The sequence below is a fragment of the Taudactylus pleione genome, unplaced genomic scaffold (genome assembly GCF_031769625.1).
Source record: "Taudactylus pleione unplaced genomic scaffold, aTauple2 ptg000522l, whole genome shotgun sequence".
NCBI lineage: Eukaryota > Metazoa > Chordata > Amphibia > Anura > Myobatrachidae > Taudactylus > Taudactylus pleione.
This window is the reverse complement of record NW_028284924.1, coordinates 218,390-232,047: the sequence shown is the minus strand read 5'-3', so window position 1 is coordinate 232,047 and position 13,658 is coordinate 218,390. Positions and strand designations below refer to the sequence as shown.

Below are 13,658 nucleotides of genomic sequence, written 5' to 3'. Positions count from 1 at the left end.
TTTCTCTCCTCCTCCGGCCTTTGGCTACTTACAATCTGAGGTGCCTCTGGCTGGGGGGCGGGGTTATAGGGAGAGTGGACCCAAGTGCATCCTGGGAGCTAAAAGCTTTAACTGCGTGGTGCCCGGATTTGGTTCCCAACCTATACCCCAAGGTCAACCCTGTGGACCCTATGGACTTCGTAGAAACAGAGATAACAAAGGTAAGTTCTTACCATATCTCTTGTTATATACAGCGTAACCCCCCCAACTAATATATAATCTATACACAGCGTGACCCCCCCCCCAAATTATGCGGAATAATGTATCTATACACAGTGTGACCCCCAACTTATGCCTAATTATCTATATAAAGCGTGACCCCCCCCCCCCCAACTAATATATAATTAGGCATAAATTGGGGGTCACGCTGTGTATAGATAATTATTACGCATAAATTGGGGGCGGTGTCACACTGTGTATAAATTGTGGGGTCACGCTGTATACAGATAACTAGGCATAAATTGGGGGATTATTATATATTATATTATATAGATTATTACGCATAAATTGGGGTGTCACACTGTGTATAGATTATATATAAGTTGGGGGTCACGCTGTATATAGATAATTAGGCATAAGTTGGGGCCACACTGTATATAGATAAATTATTTGGCATTATTTCCAGGCCTTACTGTATATAGATAAATTATTTGGCATTATTTCCAGGCCACACTGAATATAGATAAATTATTTGGCATTATTTCCAGGCCACACTGTATATAGATAAATTATTTGGCATTATTTCCTGGCCACACTGTATATAGATAAATTATTTGGCATTATTTCCTGGCCACACTGTATATAGATAAATTATTTGGCATTATTTCCTGGCCACACTGTATATAGATAAATTATATGGCATTATTTTCAGGCCACACTGTATATAGATAAATTATTTGCCATTATTTTCAGGCCACACTGTATATAGATAAATTATTTGGCATTATTTCCTGGCCACACTGTATATAGATAAATGATTTGCCATTATTTCCAGGCCACACTGTATATAGATAAATTATTTGGTATTATTTTCAGGCCACACTGTATATAGATAAATTATTTGCCATTATTTCCAGGCCACACTGTATATAGATAAATTATTTGCCATTATTTTCAGGCCACACTGTATATAGATAAATTATTTGGCATTATTTCCTGGCCACACTGTATATAGATAAATTATTTGGCATTATTTCCTGGCCACACTGTATATAGATAAATTATTTGGCATTATTATTTAGTCTTTGGATCCACCCTGTGTAATGTTCCTTCAAAAAACTGAGGTGTCTTTAACATCTCCATTTAGGTAGACAGGACAAGATGTAGATAGTTTAACTCTTACTCCTACCTGGAGCAACACAAAAGAAAAATCAGTGGAGAGGAACGTTCTCGCCACCAAACCACCAATAGCCCTTACTCCTCCTAGCTCTGAACCACTGCAAGTAGCTTTACTCGTGTTGGTCCTGCCAGGAATGAAGGGATCTTCCCATGTGTCACAACAAACACATTAATCCTGGTGCCAAACAGTATTAAGTCCACAGTAGACTCTATGCAGGTTGGCAGCTATTAAACCTTCAAAGAGGAATGCCAATCCTCTCACAGTAAATGAGTAGTAAAAGAAATTAGGTGGCCCTATAAACACTTGAGTCAAGAAAACCAGAATAACTAAGAATAAATAACATTTAATATTGACTTTCTCTACGCCCTGTTGCTTATTTCAGCTACCACTTATTGAATTGAACTGCGGTGATCTTCATATATTTAATGTATGTGTGCTATATGTTACTATATCAAGAAACTGCATAGTCAAATAGCATTGTTGTATCTTATTTCTAGGACAGTGTTTTTATACTATTTTTAAAACTCCTGCGAGTTATTTTGTTTACTATTCTGTTTTTATTAAGTTTTTCTCATTCTTAGTTATTGTGTTTTTCTTGACGCCATGTACTTTCTTTTTTGTGCTACCTTCCCATGTGTGTAGCGTAGGTTTTGGTTGTCCATTTGGTCAGATTGGGTTTTGTTTATGGGAATGTGCCGATTGCTTTGGACAGGCTTTCCAGAACTGCCTTTCAGCTGGCTTGCTGAAGAAGTCAGGCCTGGGAGACTTCACTACGCAACTGACCTTACTGTAGTTAGGCCCAGGGCCCTGTGTCTAAATTGGTCACTGATTTTGGAGCAGTCCGTTTAGATAAAGGCTCCTTCTTAGGAAAAAAAAAAACGTTAAATCACAAACTCTGTACCTGAAAAATATTATTTTATCTGGCAAAATCCAAAGGTGGGTAAACACTATAGCGATATATTTGCAGATGATGGTCGTTCATACACACTGAACGACCATCTGCATGCTGCAGCGGATCGGGCCGGCCTGGGGGCGGGTAGGGACGTGGCCTAATGGCGGAAGGGGTGGCCATGCCCCCTTTGAAAACAAAGTCTCGGCGCTGCGCTCTGGGGAGGGGGGCGCAGTGTGCCCCTCAGCCCGCTGCACAGCCAATGGGGGGCACGATCAGCGTGATCGCTCCCCCCTTTGGCATAGGAGACTGCACCGGCTGCTCGGACAGTCTCCCAGAGCGTGTGCTGGGCTGCTGTGACCTAAGAGGGAGGGGGAGCGATGCTGGACCCGGGGAATTAGTAACCGCCCCCCCCCCTTCCTCCCCGTCTCGTGGCCCCTGTGTACGGACGATCAGCTGATCGCCCGTACACACTTGCTGATGGACAGATATGTCTGCAGACATCTGTTCATTGGCTTTGCAGCACAGCCAATGCGATATGTCTGTGAACGACGACGTTCACAGATATATAATCTGTGCACACTGGCCGACGGGGGCACGATATATTGGCCGATCAATTGATCGCCCAATATATCGGCCAGTGTGTACCCAGCACAAGGGGGGTGGGGGGTGGGGGGGGGTCTGTTTTTGGTATTATTGATGGCATGTTCATAGGGCAATGATTGGACAAATCCCTTTAAAGCCTCTATCAGACACCACTCCGAACTACCCCAGCAATGAAAACTGCCCTGATTTCTGCAGTCCTGCATTGTCCTAGTGACAGACACGGTGTACTGGGTTGGGGTTTCTAAAGGCGGGTATCCACTACCCGGTTAAACAGAGCGATTGAACGATAATGTTATCGTTCAATCGCTCGTTAATCTGGCACAAATCAGGCAGCTTAATGTAAAAAAGGACCAGCGATGCGCTCTCCCGCTGGTCGTTTTTGACATCTATCATCGCCCGAACATGCCGGTCAATCGGCCGATAACGATAGATTGGCAATGTTCAGGGATGAGGGAGGGTGTCTATACTGAACGACAGATCGTTCAGTGTAGGCACAACACAGACTGTGAAACGACTGCACGATTGTCGTAATCGTTCAATCGTTTCACAGTCTGCTAGTGGATACGCACCTTAACTTGTAAAGGCTGCCTGTCCCAGTAGTGGTGGTTCTGGCACAATAATGTTTTACGCCTTAAGGGGGATGTCATCTGTTCTGACTTTTGGGGCTTTGTTAAACAAGAGATGTAGAGGGGGACAAGCTTCAGATTTAAAGTGTCTGCACTCCGGAATTCACACTACACTCCAAAGTCGCTCGGTATGTTTAAGGGATTTGACGACACCTCCTGGGTTTTCTAATCAAAGCACATGCATACTTATTGTAGCATGTGGTTTAGAGCTAGGAGACCAGTTAAAGCATCTATCTATGGGTTTGTCCTGCCTCCCAGTGGTGAATGACAGACAACACCGCTAAGTCTGCACAGACCTCACAGCCTCCAAGAAGGAAGTGGTGGGGGGGGGGGAATGCACCCTTACATGTGTATTTGTATCTGAGTTATAAGATTCAGTCTAGACCCAATTCACATGATAAATAACTTGGCTATAGAACATGGGGGGTTGTTTAGTGTAAAACGGGGACACACTGTATATTGATCACTCTCTGAGTTCTAAACTCCAGCTCATATGTTGAAAAGATCCGACCATAGGGCCTGATTCAGAGCCGGACGCAATTAGCGCTCGCTCGTCCAGAAAATAGGGGTGGCTATTCAAATGATCCGTTCGCTCTTTGCGGTCTGTTCACGCCTCTATGTCTGAACGAGCGAACCAAACTTGCTTTCGTTTTTTGGAAAAATACGCCCCCTGGCCGCTCGCATCCTACGTCATGTCCGCTATTTATTAGATTAATCGAGTACATCGACCAGCATATGAACTACTCGCTATTCTTGGGGTTGGTTTTTGCTACCACAAATTTGCGAGCAGTTCTGGCTATAAAATAACCCAGTGACGTGGTCAGTGACGCTGCTGTATTAATTATGCACACCCATAAAACGCCCGTTTTGACCTTTAAGCACGCCTGCGTTCTGATCTCCACTCCCCGTTTTCAAGCACCTTCCCGTTACCACCCACATACGCCTCATTCTGTTACTCAAAATAGCAGGCATTCGCTATTTAGCGAACAAACGATTTTCGGCCACACTGACTGGTTCGCGCATGCGTATTACGATCCGTACGCATGCGCAGTTGGGCAAACATCGCTCGGAGCGAACGAGTGGCCGCTTACGAGCGGCTCTGAATCAGGCCCATAGTGTACAAAGCCTGGACACATGTTGAATAGATCTGCTATTAGTATAAAACCTATGTATTACTATAAATCCGGTATTAGGGTGGAAACAGACCAACTACATTGCCCTGGTATTCTGGAGTATACAACTTGTTACATGAATGTTTATTCTCTTTGCTCTAGAAAAGCCCAATGAGAGATCAGAATCTGAGACGAGCACGCCGTACAAAATGATCCAGACTATTGGGCTGTCGGTGGGAGCAGCGGTGGCGTACATAATCATCGTGCTGGGGCTCATGTTCTACTGCAAGAAACGACGGAAAGCAAAAAGAATGGGCAAGAATGAGGGCGAGGAGCCAGAAATGGAGTGTCTGAATGGTGGGTGAGGTTATTGGGGTGTATGACGTCAGGCAGTGGCTGAGAGCAGAGATACAAAGGTGACTTTGATGTTCTCCTCACTCTAGGCGTTGCTACACTACAGAATGGGCAGACTACAGCAGAGATCCAGGAGGAGGTACCACTGACCACACTAGGAAACAAGAGACTGAGTTCTGGTGACAAGATCAACTTTCCTCGCTCCAGCCTACACCCCATCACCACGCTGGGTATGGAAGTACTAAGGCTATATCAAACCACAATATCTGTATTACTCCACCCACCGCCACTGCCTGCATTAGTATAGTGGAGTCTGCTTCCACTCTAATGGAATAGTGTCCTCTCCTCTCTGTAGTGAATGTTCAGTATTTCATAGACTCTTATCCCCTTTTACGCCTGTATTTGATGAACGGAGGGGGAGAAATTCCCACCTGCTCCAGATCCTTTCTGTACCAATGACCTAGATTGACACTTCACATGGCGTTTCTGTGTTCCTGTAGGCCGTGGTGAGTTTGGTGAGGTGTTTCTAGCGAAGGCTCAGGGGATTGACTCCGGGGCAAAAGATGCGGTGGTTCTAGTGAAGGCTTTGCAGACCCGCGATGAGCAGTTACAGATGGACTTCAGGCGGGAGCTGGACATGTTTTCCAAACTCAACCACAATAACGTTGTGCGTTTGCTTGGCCAATGCCGCGAAGCTGAGCCTCACTACCTGATACTGGAATACGTGGACCTGGTACGTTCTCCATGTGGACACAGTGCAATTGTTCCAGTATCACTTAATAAAAAAAAAAAAAAAATATATATATATATATATATATATATATATATATAATTAATTATCTGGTCAAATGGAGCTTGCTGAAGGGGGGCGTTGCCACACCACTTTATTCAGTGTACCTGATTGACTCGTCTGAGTCTGCATGATGTGAATGCACAAAGGTTAAACACCGAATCACCTGGCCTGTATATAGTGATAAATCTCCTCTGTAATATCCCGCACTTGCCCTTACATACTCTATTCTGCCAGCTTCTCAGTCTACACTTACATCAATCAGATCTACTGTTATCCTAACAGCCTCTGCCTTACCATGTAGAGTTACCCAGCGTTCCTTAGTGCATGAATATGTATAAAACACAATGGAATTCATTAGAAGGGGTCTAATATGGCATAAAGTAGTCGCAATGCTTCATATTAACAAGAAATAAAAAAAGTAGACACAAAGTAAAAGATTACAATCGTTTCAATAAAATAAAAGGGTATATAACATAATAACTTATACTTCTGTCATGCAGCCTTTGTCTGAGAATTGTATGGAAAGGGGATGTGCAGCCAATCTATAGATTTTTACCAAAACTGACAACTTCTAGCCTGTACGGGGGGTTTATACTGTCTCTCTCATGACCTCTTCCCACATCACTGGAGAGTTTTGAAAGCTGATTACCCTACCTGACTACCCACCATCCCATAGAGCAGTTGTTCCATGGAACCTCTGTAACTCCCAATACTTTGTAACTGCTTCCCTGGAGTGTACTGACTTTAAACAACTTACCCATAATCCTTTAAAAACTTATAATATAACGAATATAGCTGGCGGAGATACAAATATTTGTGAAGGCTTGCTTCCCGCCTCAGTCTACATGAAGTATGTTAAGCTGTTGAGTGCTTGGATGTTAAAATATATACGTTGAACCCCTTACATTGGGGATAATGACAGCAATAGTTGGAAAGTAATGTTCCATGTAATAAAAAATGTCATTTAGGAATTCTGTTATACCACTGTGGTCAGCCTTATGTGCTTGGATCATGAAGAATGTATCGTCAATATATAATTAGTAAACCAGTGTCACTTTCCTGGTCCCCATCCGACACCCCACCCCCCACCCTGTGGAGAAATGTTCAGCCCTTAATCCTAGAAGTCTTTTGAAGTAAATGTTCCTTTGAAGTGTACCACTTCCTTGAGGACTTTGAAAGGAAAGAAGCTCTTGAACATTAAAACACAGAGGCTAGGTTACCAAAGGTCATTCATTAATAAATTGATCAGTGGTACAATAGTACTGAATTTCATATGACGTTGATGATGGATCGTCAGCTGTTTCTGTAGTCCTCAATTAATAAGAGAATACTTTCCGTATTATGCTCTATTTGATGCTAAATTTTCTGTCCAGTTTGCGTTCTGTGTTGTCACATCTGTTTCGCTAAGTTTTAACCCCTTCCTTGCCTGCTCCCTGGTTCTCCTCCAGCTTCTCACGATTCCCCTGCGCCTCTATCCGCTTGCAGCAATAACTTGTGTGTGTTTGTTCATCACTCCAGGGAGACCTGAAGCAGTTCCTGCGAATCTCGAAGAGCAAAGATGAGAAGTTGAAGGCTCTCAGCACCAAGCAGAAGGTGAGATGATGGAATCGGTGGATTTGTGGGTGGCATAAACCAGAGCATGTGGACTTTGCTAAAAAAGTGTGTCTGGATAGTACAATTTGGGGCAGTAAGTGAATGTCGCATGTGGAGTCACTTTCAGTAGATGGTTTCCTCAGTTTCACTTGGACAATGTCAGCCTTAGTGGGGGAAAAAACAAATTTACTCTTTCATTTTCCATTGACTGAATTGATGGACTTATCTTGAGTAGCGGTTTTGTTTGGAAAACTGCTGGGATGCAATCCCACCTGGAAACCGCTGCAATCCTGCGGGGATATTAAGCCTACTGCTTAGTAAATTTACTCTGAAACCTCAATTTAAGTGGTTTCTGTAGCAGATCTGGGAGTAACAGTAGGGAAGTGAGGAGAAATTGGAGAGCAGCTTCTGATAGCGTAGGGTCCAGGAAAGACACTCATATACTTATACAGTAGTCTACTAGTAATGGCTCCGTATGACCAAGAATAGTACCTTTTATTCCACGTGCAGTGTATGGAGGACCAGACAATGAAGGTGAGACCATTGCTGAATCTCAGGGCCCTATTAGTTTCTACTTCAGGGTCCATAGGGGGTCCACAGGGTTGACCTTGGGGTTATAGCTGGAACAGGATCCATGGGCACCACACAGTTAAGCTTTTAGCTCCCAGGATGCACTTGGGTCCTCCTCTATACCCCGCCCCCGAGCCACAGGCACCTCAGTGTAAGCTGGTGCCCGGCCGGAGTCGGTCACCGCGCAGGGGGGCTGCAGGAGCAGCCCCCAGAAGCTTTTTATTTTAAGTTAGATTTTATTTATTTTAATCTCTTTTTACTACAGACGGCAGCGAAGGGCTGTCTGTACAGACGCCCACGCTGCCGCTCTGATCCCCGACTGGCGCCGCGACGCCAGTACTGATCTGGGGATCGCGGCGGGAGGGCAGAGTCCGTACTAGCCGGACTCTGTCTACCTCCCAGGACTGCTGCCGGAGTCGCCGGGGATTCAGGTAAGCCGCGCGTCGCTGGCTAGCGGCGGCGCGCTGAATGCCTTAAATGCAGTCCTTTAGCCTCCGGTCCTGGGGACAGACCGGAGGCTGCTGGCAGTGGCGGCGGGCCCCCCCCATAACCCGTGGGACCACTAGACCACCAGGGATAAAGGGGCAAGCGGGAAGCCAGCATCCCTGGGGTTATGGCCAGCAAGGGGAGGAAGCCTTCCCTGTCAGCGGCTCCTCCCCTCAGCTCAGCGCGCCTTTCAGCACGCAGTCTGGCGTCGCTGAGCTGCAGTTACACGGCCACTCCTCCTCTGAGGTCTCCAGCGGCCATTTTCCCAGTGGCAGCGCAGATCTCAGGGAGCACGCGGACCGGTCCCCCTGTGTACCTCTCCCCTGATTAGGGACAGCGTACACAGCACTATAGCCCTCCCAGACACTGAATCTGGGCAGGTTGATTGTAGTGTAAAGGTGCAGTGAGTATTACTTCTGCATGGTATGTGACTTTTGCTAGTGCTGCCTGTCTGTGCTTATTTTCTACTTACTGTCAGCTTATACCTATCCCTTTACTTCTCCTACAAGCCCTACAGGTGTGTGGGGGAGGGGCGTTTCTACTGACCTCACTTATATAGATCACGTATTTGTGAGGTCCGTCACATACAGTTGTGTGCTACTCAGTGCCATATTGTGGGCTGTTGTTCAGCACACCGGTGAGTGCGTTTTACTTCTACCCTGGTGCCAGATATATAATATATTCTGTCATGTCAGACGAGGAGGTTGAGCGCTCAGTGGCTCCGGTGTTGGCCTCCTGCGGACGCTGTTCTGCAGGAGTAGATAGGGAGGATTTGTCACAGGATGGCCTGTGTAGTCGATGCCAGGTGGCTCCTGGCCCATCCAGACCTTCTCTGGCGCAGGAACCACCGTGGGCGATGTTTTCTCAAGTGCTGGTGTCTATTGCGGACCGTCTGTCGGTCCCGACTGCTCTCCCTACTAGGGCGTTGCCCCAGCCGACCATCCCCCATTCCCCGGGTGTCCCGCAGTTATTGCGGAGTCCTCCTGAGTCTCAATCAGTAGGTCCCTATGCGGGGTTGCCTATGTATATACAGGCTTCCCCTGTGCCGCAGCAGCCTGTGGTACCTTTTCAGGCCCCTATGGCGACTCCTCCACCGCTTCCTCGGCTTTTCAGTCAATGTTGCAGACTGACATGCCTTCTAGGATTTCAAAACGCCCACTCATGACACGGGCTGCTCAGGTATCTGACTCAGAGGGTTGCTCAGATGATGGGGAGGTCCCTGATGACACTGACTCGGACGCCTCGGTCCAGGAAATGGATACCAAGTCGTCCATTAATGTGCGAGCACTAGTTAGGGCGGTGCGAGCTATTCTTCTTATAGAGGATGAGGCACCGGTTCCTAAGTCGAAGTTTCCTAGTTTCAAAAAAACTAAGGTGGCTTCTGCGGTGTTTCCCCTGTCGGATCAGTTGACGGATCATATGGCGGTAGCTTGGCAGGCGCCCAGTAAGAGATTCCTTCCTCAGAAGCGGTTGGCTTCTAATTACCCCTTCCCTGAGGCACATTGTAAAAAATGGGAAACTCCACCGGCGGTGGATTCCCATGTCACCCGTTTAACTCGGGGCGCCACCTTACCATTACCGTCGATATCCTCGCTGAAGGATCCCACGGACAGGAAAGTTGAGACTTGCTTAAAGTCTATTTACTCCCTCTCCGGGGCGGTGGCCCGACCGTCCATGGCCATCTCCTGGGTGGCCAAGGCCATTGAGGGGTGGGCCAATGCATTGGAAGATACCTTCCCAGACGACGCTCCGGATGTCCAGCGGGCGTTGTTGGGACAAATGAGGGACGCTGCTTCTTACATTGGTGAAGCTTCTTTAGATGCCTGTCTGCTGACCTCGCGGGTATCGGCTGCAGCGGTGTCTGGCCGCCGATCCTTGTGGTTGCGGTCCTGGAGAGCGGACTCTGATTCAAAGAAGGGTCTGGAGGCCTTACCTTTCAATGGGGAATTACTATTTGGTCCGGACTTGGACAAAATAGTGGACACCCTGGCTAAATCAAGTCGGCCTTCCTCCCTTCGGCGGCACTGCCTGCTAAGGTTCGGAGTTCGGCTTTTCGTTCCTTTCGGGTTCAGGGTAAGGCGAAAGGTCAGTCCTTCCCGAGACAATCTGCGAGTAAGACTGCCTCTAAACCCAAGAAGCAAGCCTGGAGTGCTCGGCGCCCTTCTTCCAAGCAGGAAGATAAACCTGCGGCCTGATGGGACGGGCCTCCCTCTGGGGGACCTCAGAGTGGGAGGCCGACTTCTTCTATTTGCCCAGTGCTGGCACAATACCACCACGGATGCCTGGGTTCGAGAAGTGGTCTCCCAGGGGTACGCCCTGTCTTTTCGGCACAGACCACCCCACCAGTTTTTCTGCACAAGTCCTTCTCAGGACAAGACCAAGGCGTTACAGGTTCAGGAGGCTATAGAGTCCTTGCTGAAAGCAGGGGTCATTGTTCCCGTTCCTCAATCACAACGAGGGACGGGGTATTATTCGTCTCTGTTTCTGGTGCAGAAACCCAATGGTTCTCATCGCCCTATCTTCAACTTGAAGTCTCTGAACAAATTCCTCAGAGTTCCCAAGTTCAGGATGGAAACGTTACGTTCCATCATTCTGGCGATGGAACCGGGGGATTACATGGTGTCCCTGGACATCCAGGACGCCTACTTCCATGTTCCGATAGCATCTTCACACCAGCGGTATCTGAGGTTCGCTATCCTTCAACACCACTATCAGTTCCGGGCGCTACCCTTTGGTCTCTCCACGGCACCGAGGGTGTTCACGAAGATTATGGCGGTCATGGCCGCACATCTTCGGAACCAGAATGTACGGCTGCTGCCGTATCTGGACGACCTCCTGTTGCTGGCGAGCTCCCCAGAGGTACTGCTTCAACATCTCCACCTGACGATCGCTTGCCTGCAAGCACACGGGTGGTTGATAAATTGGAAAAAGTCCTCCCTGATTCCATCACAGCGGATGGTTCATTTGGGAGCCCTGCTGGATTCGCGTCAGCAAAGGATCTTCCTGACTCCGGAGAAGGTCGCCTCCCTACAGCTGCGGATACACAGTTGCCTGAGCCGTTGCCGCCTGTCGGTCCATTCGGCTATGAGAGTTCTGGGGTCCATGGTGTCGACATTCGACATGGTTTAATTTGCCCAGTCCCATTCCCGGCCCCTGCAGGGGCTGATTCTATCAGAATGGAACGGGTTACCTCACCGGATCCGCTCTCAGGTGCTGGTGTTGTCTCCGGACGTTCGGCAATCTTTGGCTTGGTGGCTTCAGACAGCTCATCTGGTCGAGGGGCGCCCATTTTGGATCCTGGACTGGGTCCTGCTCACGACGGATACCAGTCTCCGGGGTTGGGGGGCAGTGACCGGCTCTTTGTCGCTTCAGGGTCGTTGGTCAGCGGAAGAAGCACTTCTCCCCATCAACATCCTGGAACTGCAGGCAGTATACAGACCCCTGCAGTCGTCCGGCCCCGCTCTTCACGGAAGGGCGGTACAGGTGCAGTCCGACAACGCCACCACGGTGGCGTATATCAACCACCAAGGCGGAACTCGCAGTCAGGCAGCGATGTCGGAGGTGTCTCGCATCCTGACTTGGGCGGAGGGTCACATTCCGGCGATCTCGGCGGTCTTCATCCCTGGAGTCCTCAATTGGGAGGCGGACTTCCTCAGCCGTCACGACGTGCATCCCGGGGAATGGTCGCTTCACCCAGAGGTGTTTCAGCTACTCGTGGACAGGTGGGGACTGCCGGAGCTGGACTTGATGGCCTCCCGTCACAATCACAAGTTGCCCGTTTACGGGTCAAGGACAAGAGACGCAGGCGCAAGGCTGGTGGACGCGCTGTCGGTGAAATGGACGTTTCACCTGGCGTATCTGTTTCCTCTGATATCCCTACTTCCTCGGGTTCTGCGGAAATTCAAGCAGGACGGCGGCATGCTCGTTCTGGTAGCTCCGGCGTGGCCCAGACGTCCTTGGTACTCCGATCTCAGGAGCCTCTCCATCGACGCTCCGTACCTTCTTCCTCAGTGTCGGGACCTGTTGTCTCAAGGGCCCTGTCTTTACCCGGATCTGGGTCGGCTGTCTTTGACGGCGTGGCTCTTGAGACAGCCGTCTTGAGGTCTCGGGGCTTCTCCAGTTCGGTTATTGGTACCATGCTCAGGGCACGCAAGCCTGCTTCAGCACGGATTTATCACAGAGTGTGGCACACTTACTTTCAGTGGTGTGAGTCCAGACATTATGATCCTCATGTGTTCCGAGTTTCTAGGATCTTGGAATTTCTTCAGTCAGGATTGGATCTCGGCTTACGCCTTGCATCTCTGAAGGTTCATGTGTCCGCCTTGTCCGTGTGGTTTCAACGGCGGATTGCAATACTACCAGACGTTCACACCTTTTTCCAGGGTGTTCTCAGGATCCAGCCTCCCTTTGTGCCTCCTGTGGCTCCTTGGGACTTGGCGGTGGTGCTACGGGTCCTGCAGGGTCCTCCGTTTGAGCCTCTTGAGGCGGTGGAGCTCAAGTGGCTGACATTTAAGACGGTTTTTCTCCTTGTTGTGCCAGCTTTTCAGTCCCCTGATCTTTCAGCTGGTGAGACTTCCTTAGATGTGGTCCAGGCGCTTAGAATTTATGTAGACCGGACGGCTTCGGTTAGGAAGTCTGATTCCTTGTTTATCCTCTTTGGTTTTCACAAGAGGGGTTGGCCTGCCAACAAACAAACGTTAGCCCGTTGACTTCGTTCCGTTATTTGTGAGGCTTATGCACAAGAGGGTTTACCTGTGCCAGCCTCTGTTAAGGCTCATTCCACTCGTTCTGTGGGTCCCTCTTGGGCTGCTAGACGTGGCGCTTCTGCTGTTCAGCTGTGTAAGGCGGCCACTTGGTCTTCTATTCAAACGTTTTTGAGGTTCTATGCGTTTGACACCTTCGCCTCTCAGGATGCTTCCTTTGGGCGCCGGGTGCTCCTTTCAGCACAGGAGCGTCCCCGCCCTTAGTTGAACTGCTTTGGGACATCCCCAAGGTCAACCCTGTGGATCCCCTATGGACCCTGAAGTAGAAAACGAGATATGGTAAGAACTTACCTTTGTTATCTCTGTTTCTACGAAGTCCATAGGGTCCACAGGGCGCCCGCCCTGACGCACCTGGCTTCAAATGGGCTGTGTGGCTGGTCACCGGTTTTCCGTCTCCTATTGCTGTGAGTATGGTTTCTTGTGTGTTCCAGTCTTCCTTCTCTCTGTTCCATATTCTCCTCCGGCCTAGGCTGCTTACCAACTGAGGT

At 48.7% G+C, this 13,658-nt stretch overlaps 1 protein-coding gene across 1 annotated transcript in view; it reads left to right on the top strand.

The window, feature by feature from the left end:
* The window catches only part of PTK7 (protein tyrosine kinase 7 (inactive)), a 79,561-nt gene that overhangs the window by 45,212 nt on the left and 20,691 nt on the right, over nt 1–13,658 (top strand). Inside the window, exons 14-17 of the mRNA XM_088450693.1 lie at nt 4,774–4,968; nt 5,055–5,195; nt 5,466–5,698; nt 7,277–7,351. Of these exons, the coding sequence (XP_088306819.1) occupies nt 4,774–4,968; nt 5,055–5,195; nt 5,466–5,698; nt 7,277–7,351 (644 nt within the window). The remainder of the gene's footprint in view (nt 1–4,773; nt 4,969–5,054; nt 5,196–5,465; nt 5,699–7,276; nt 7,352–13,658) is intronic.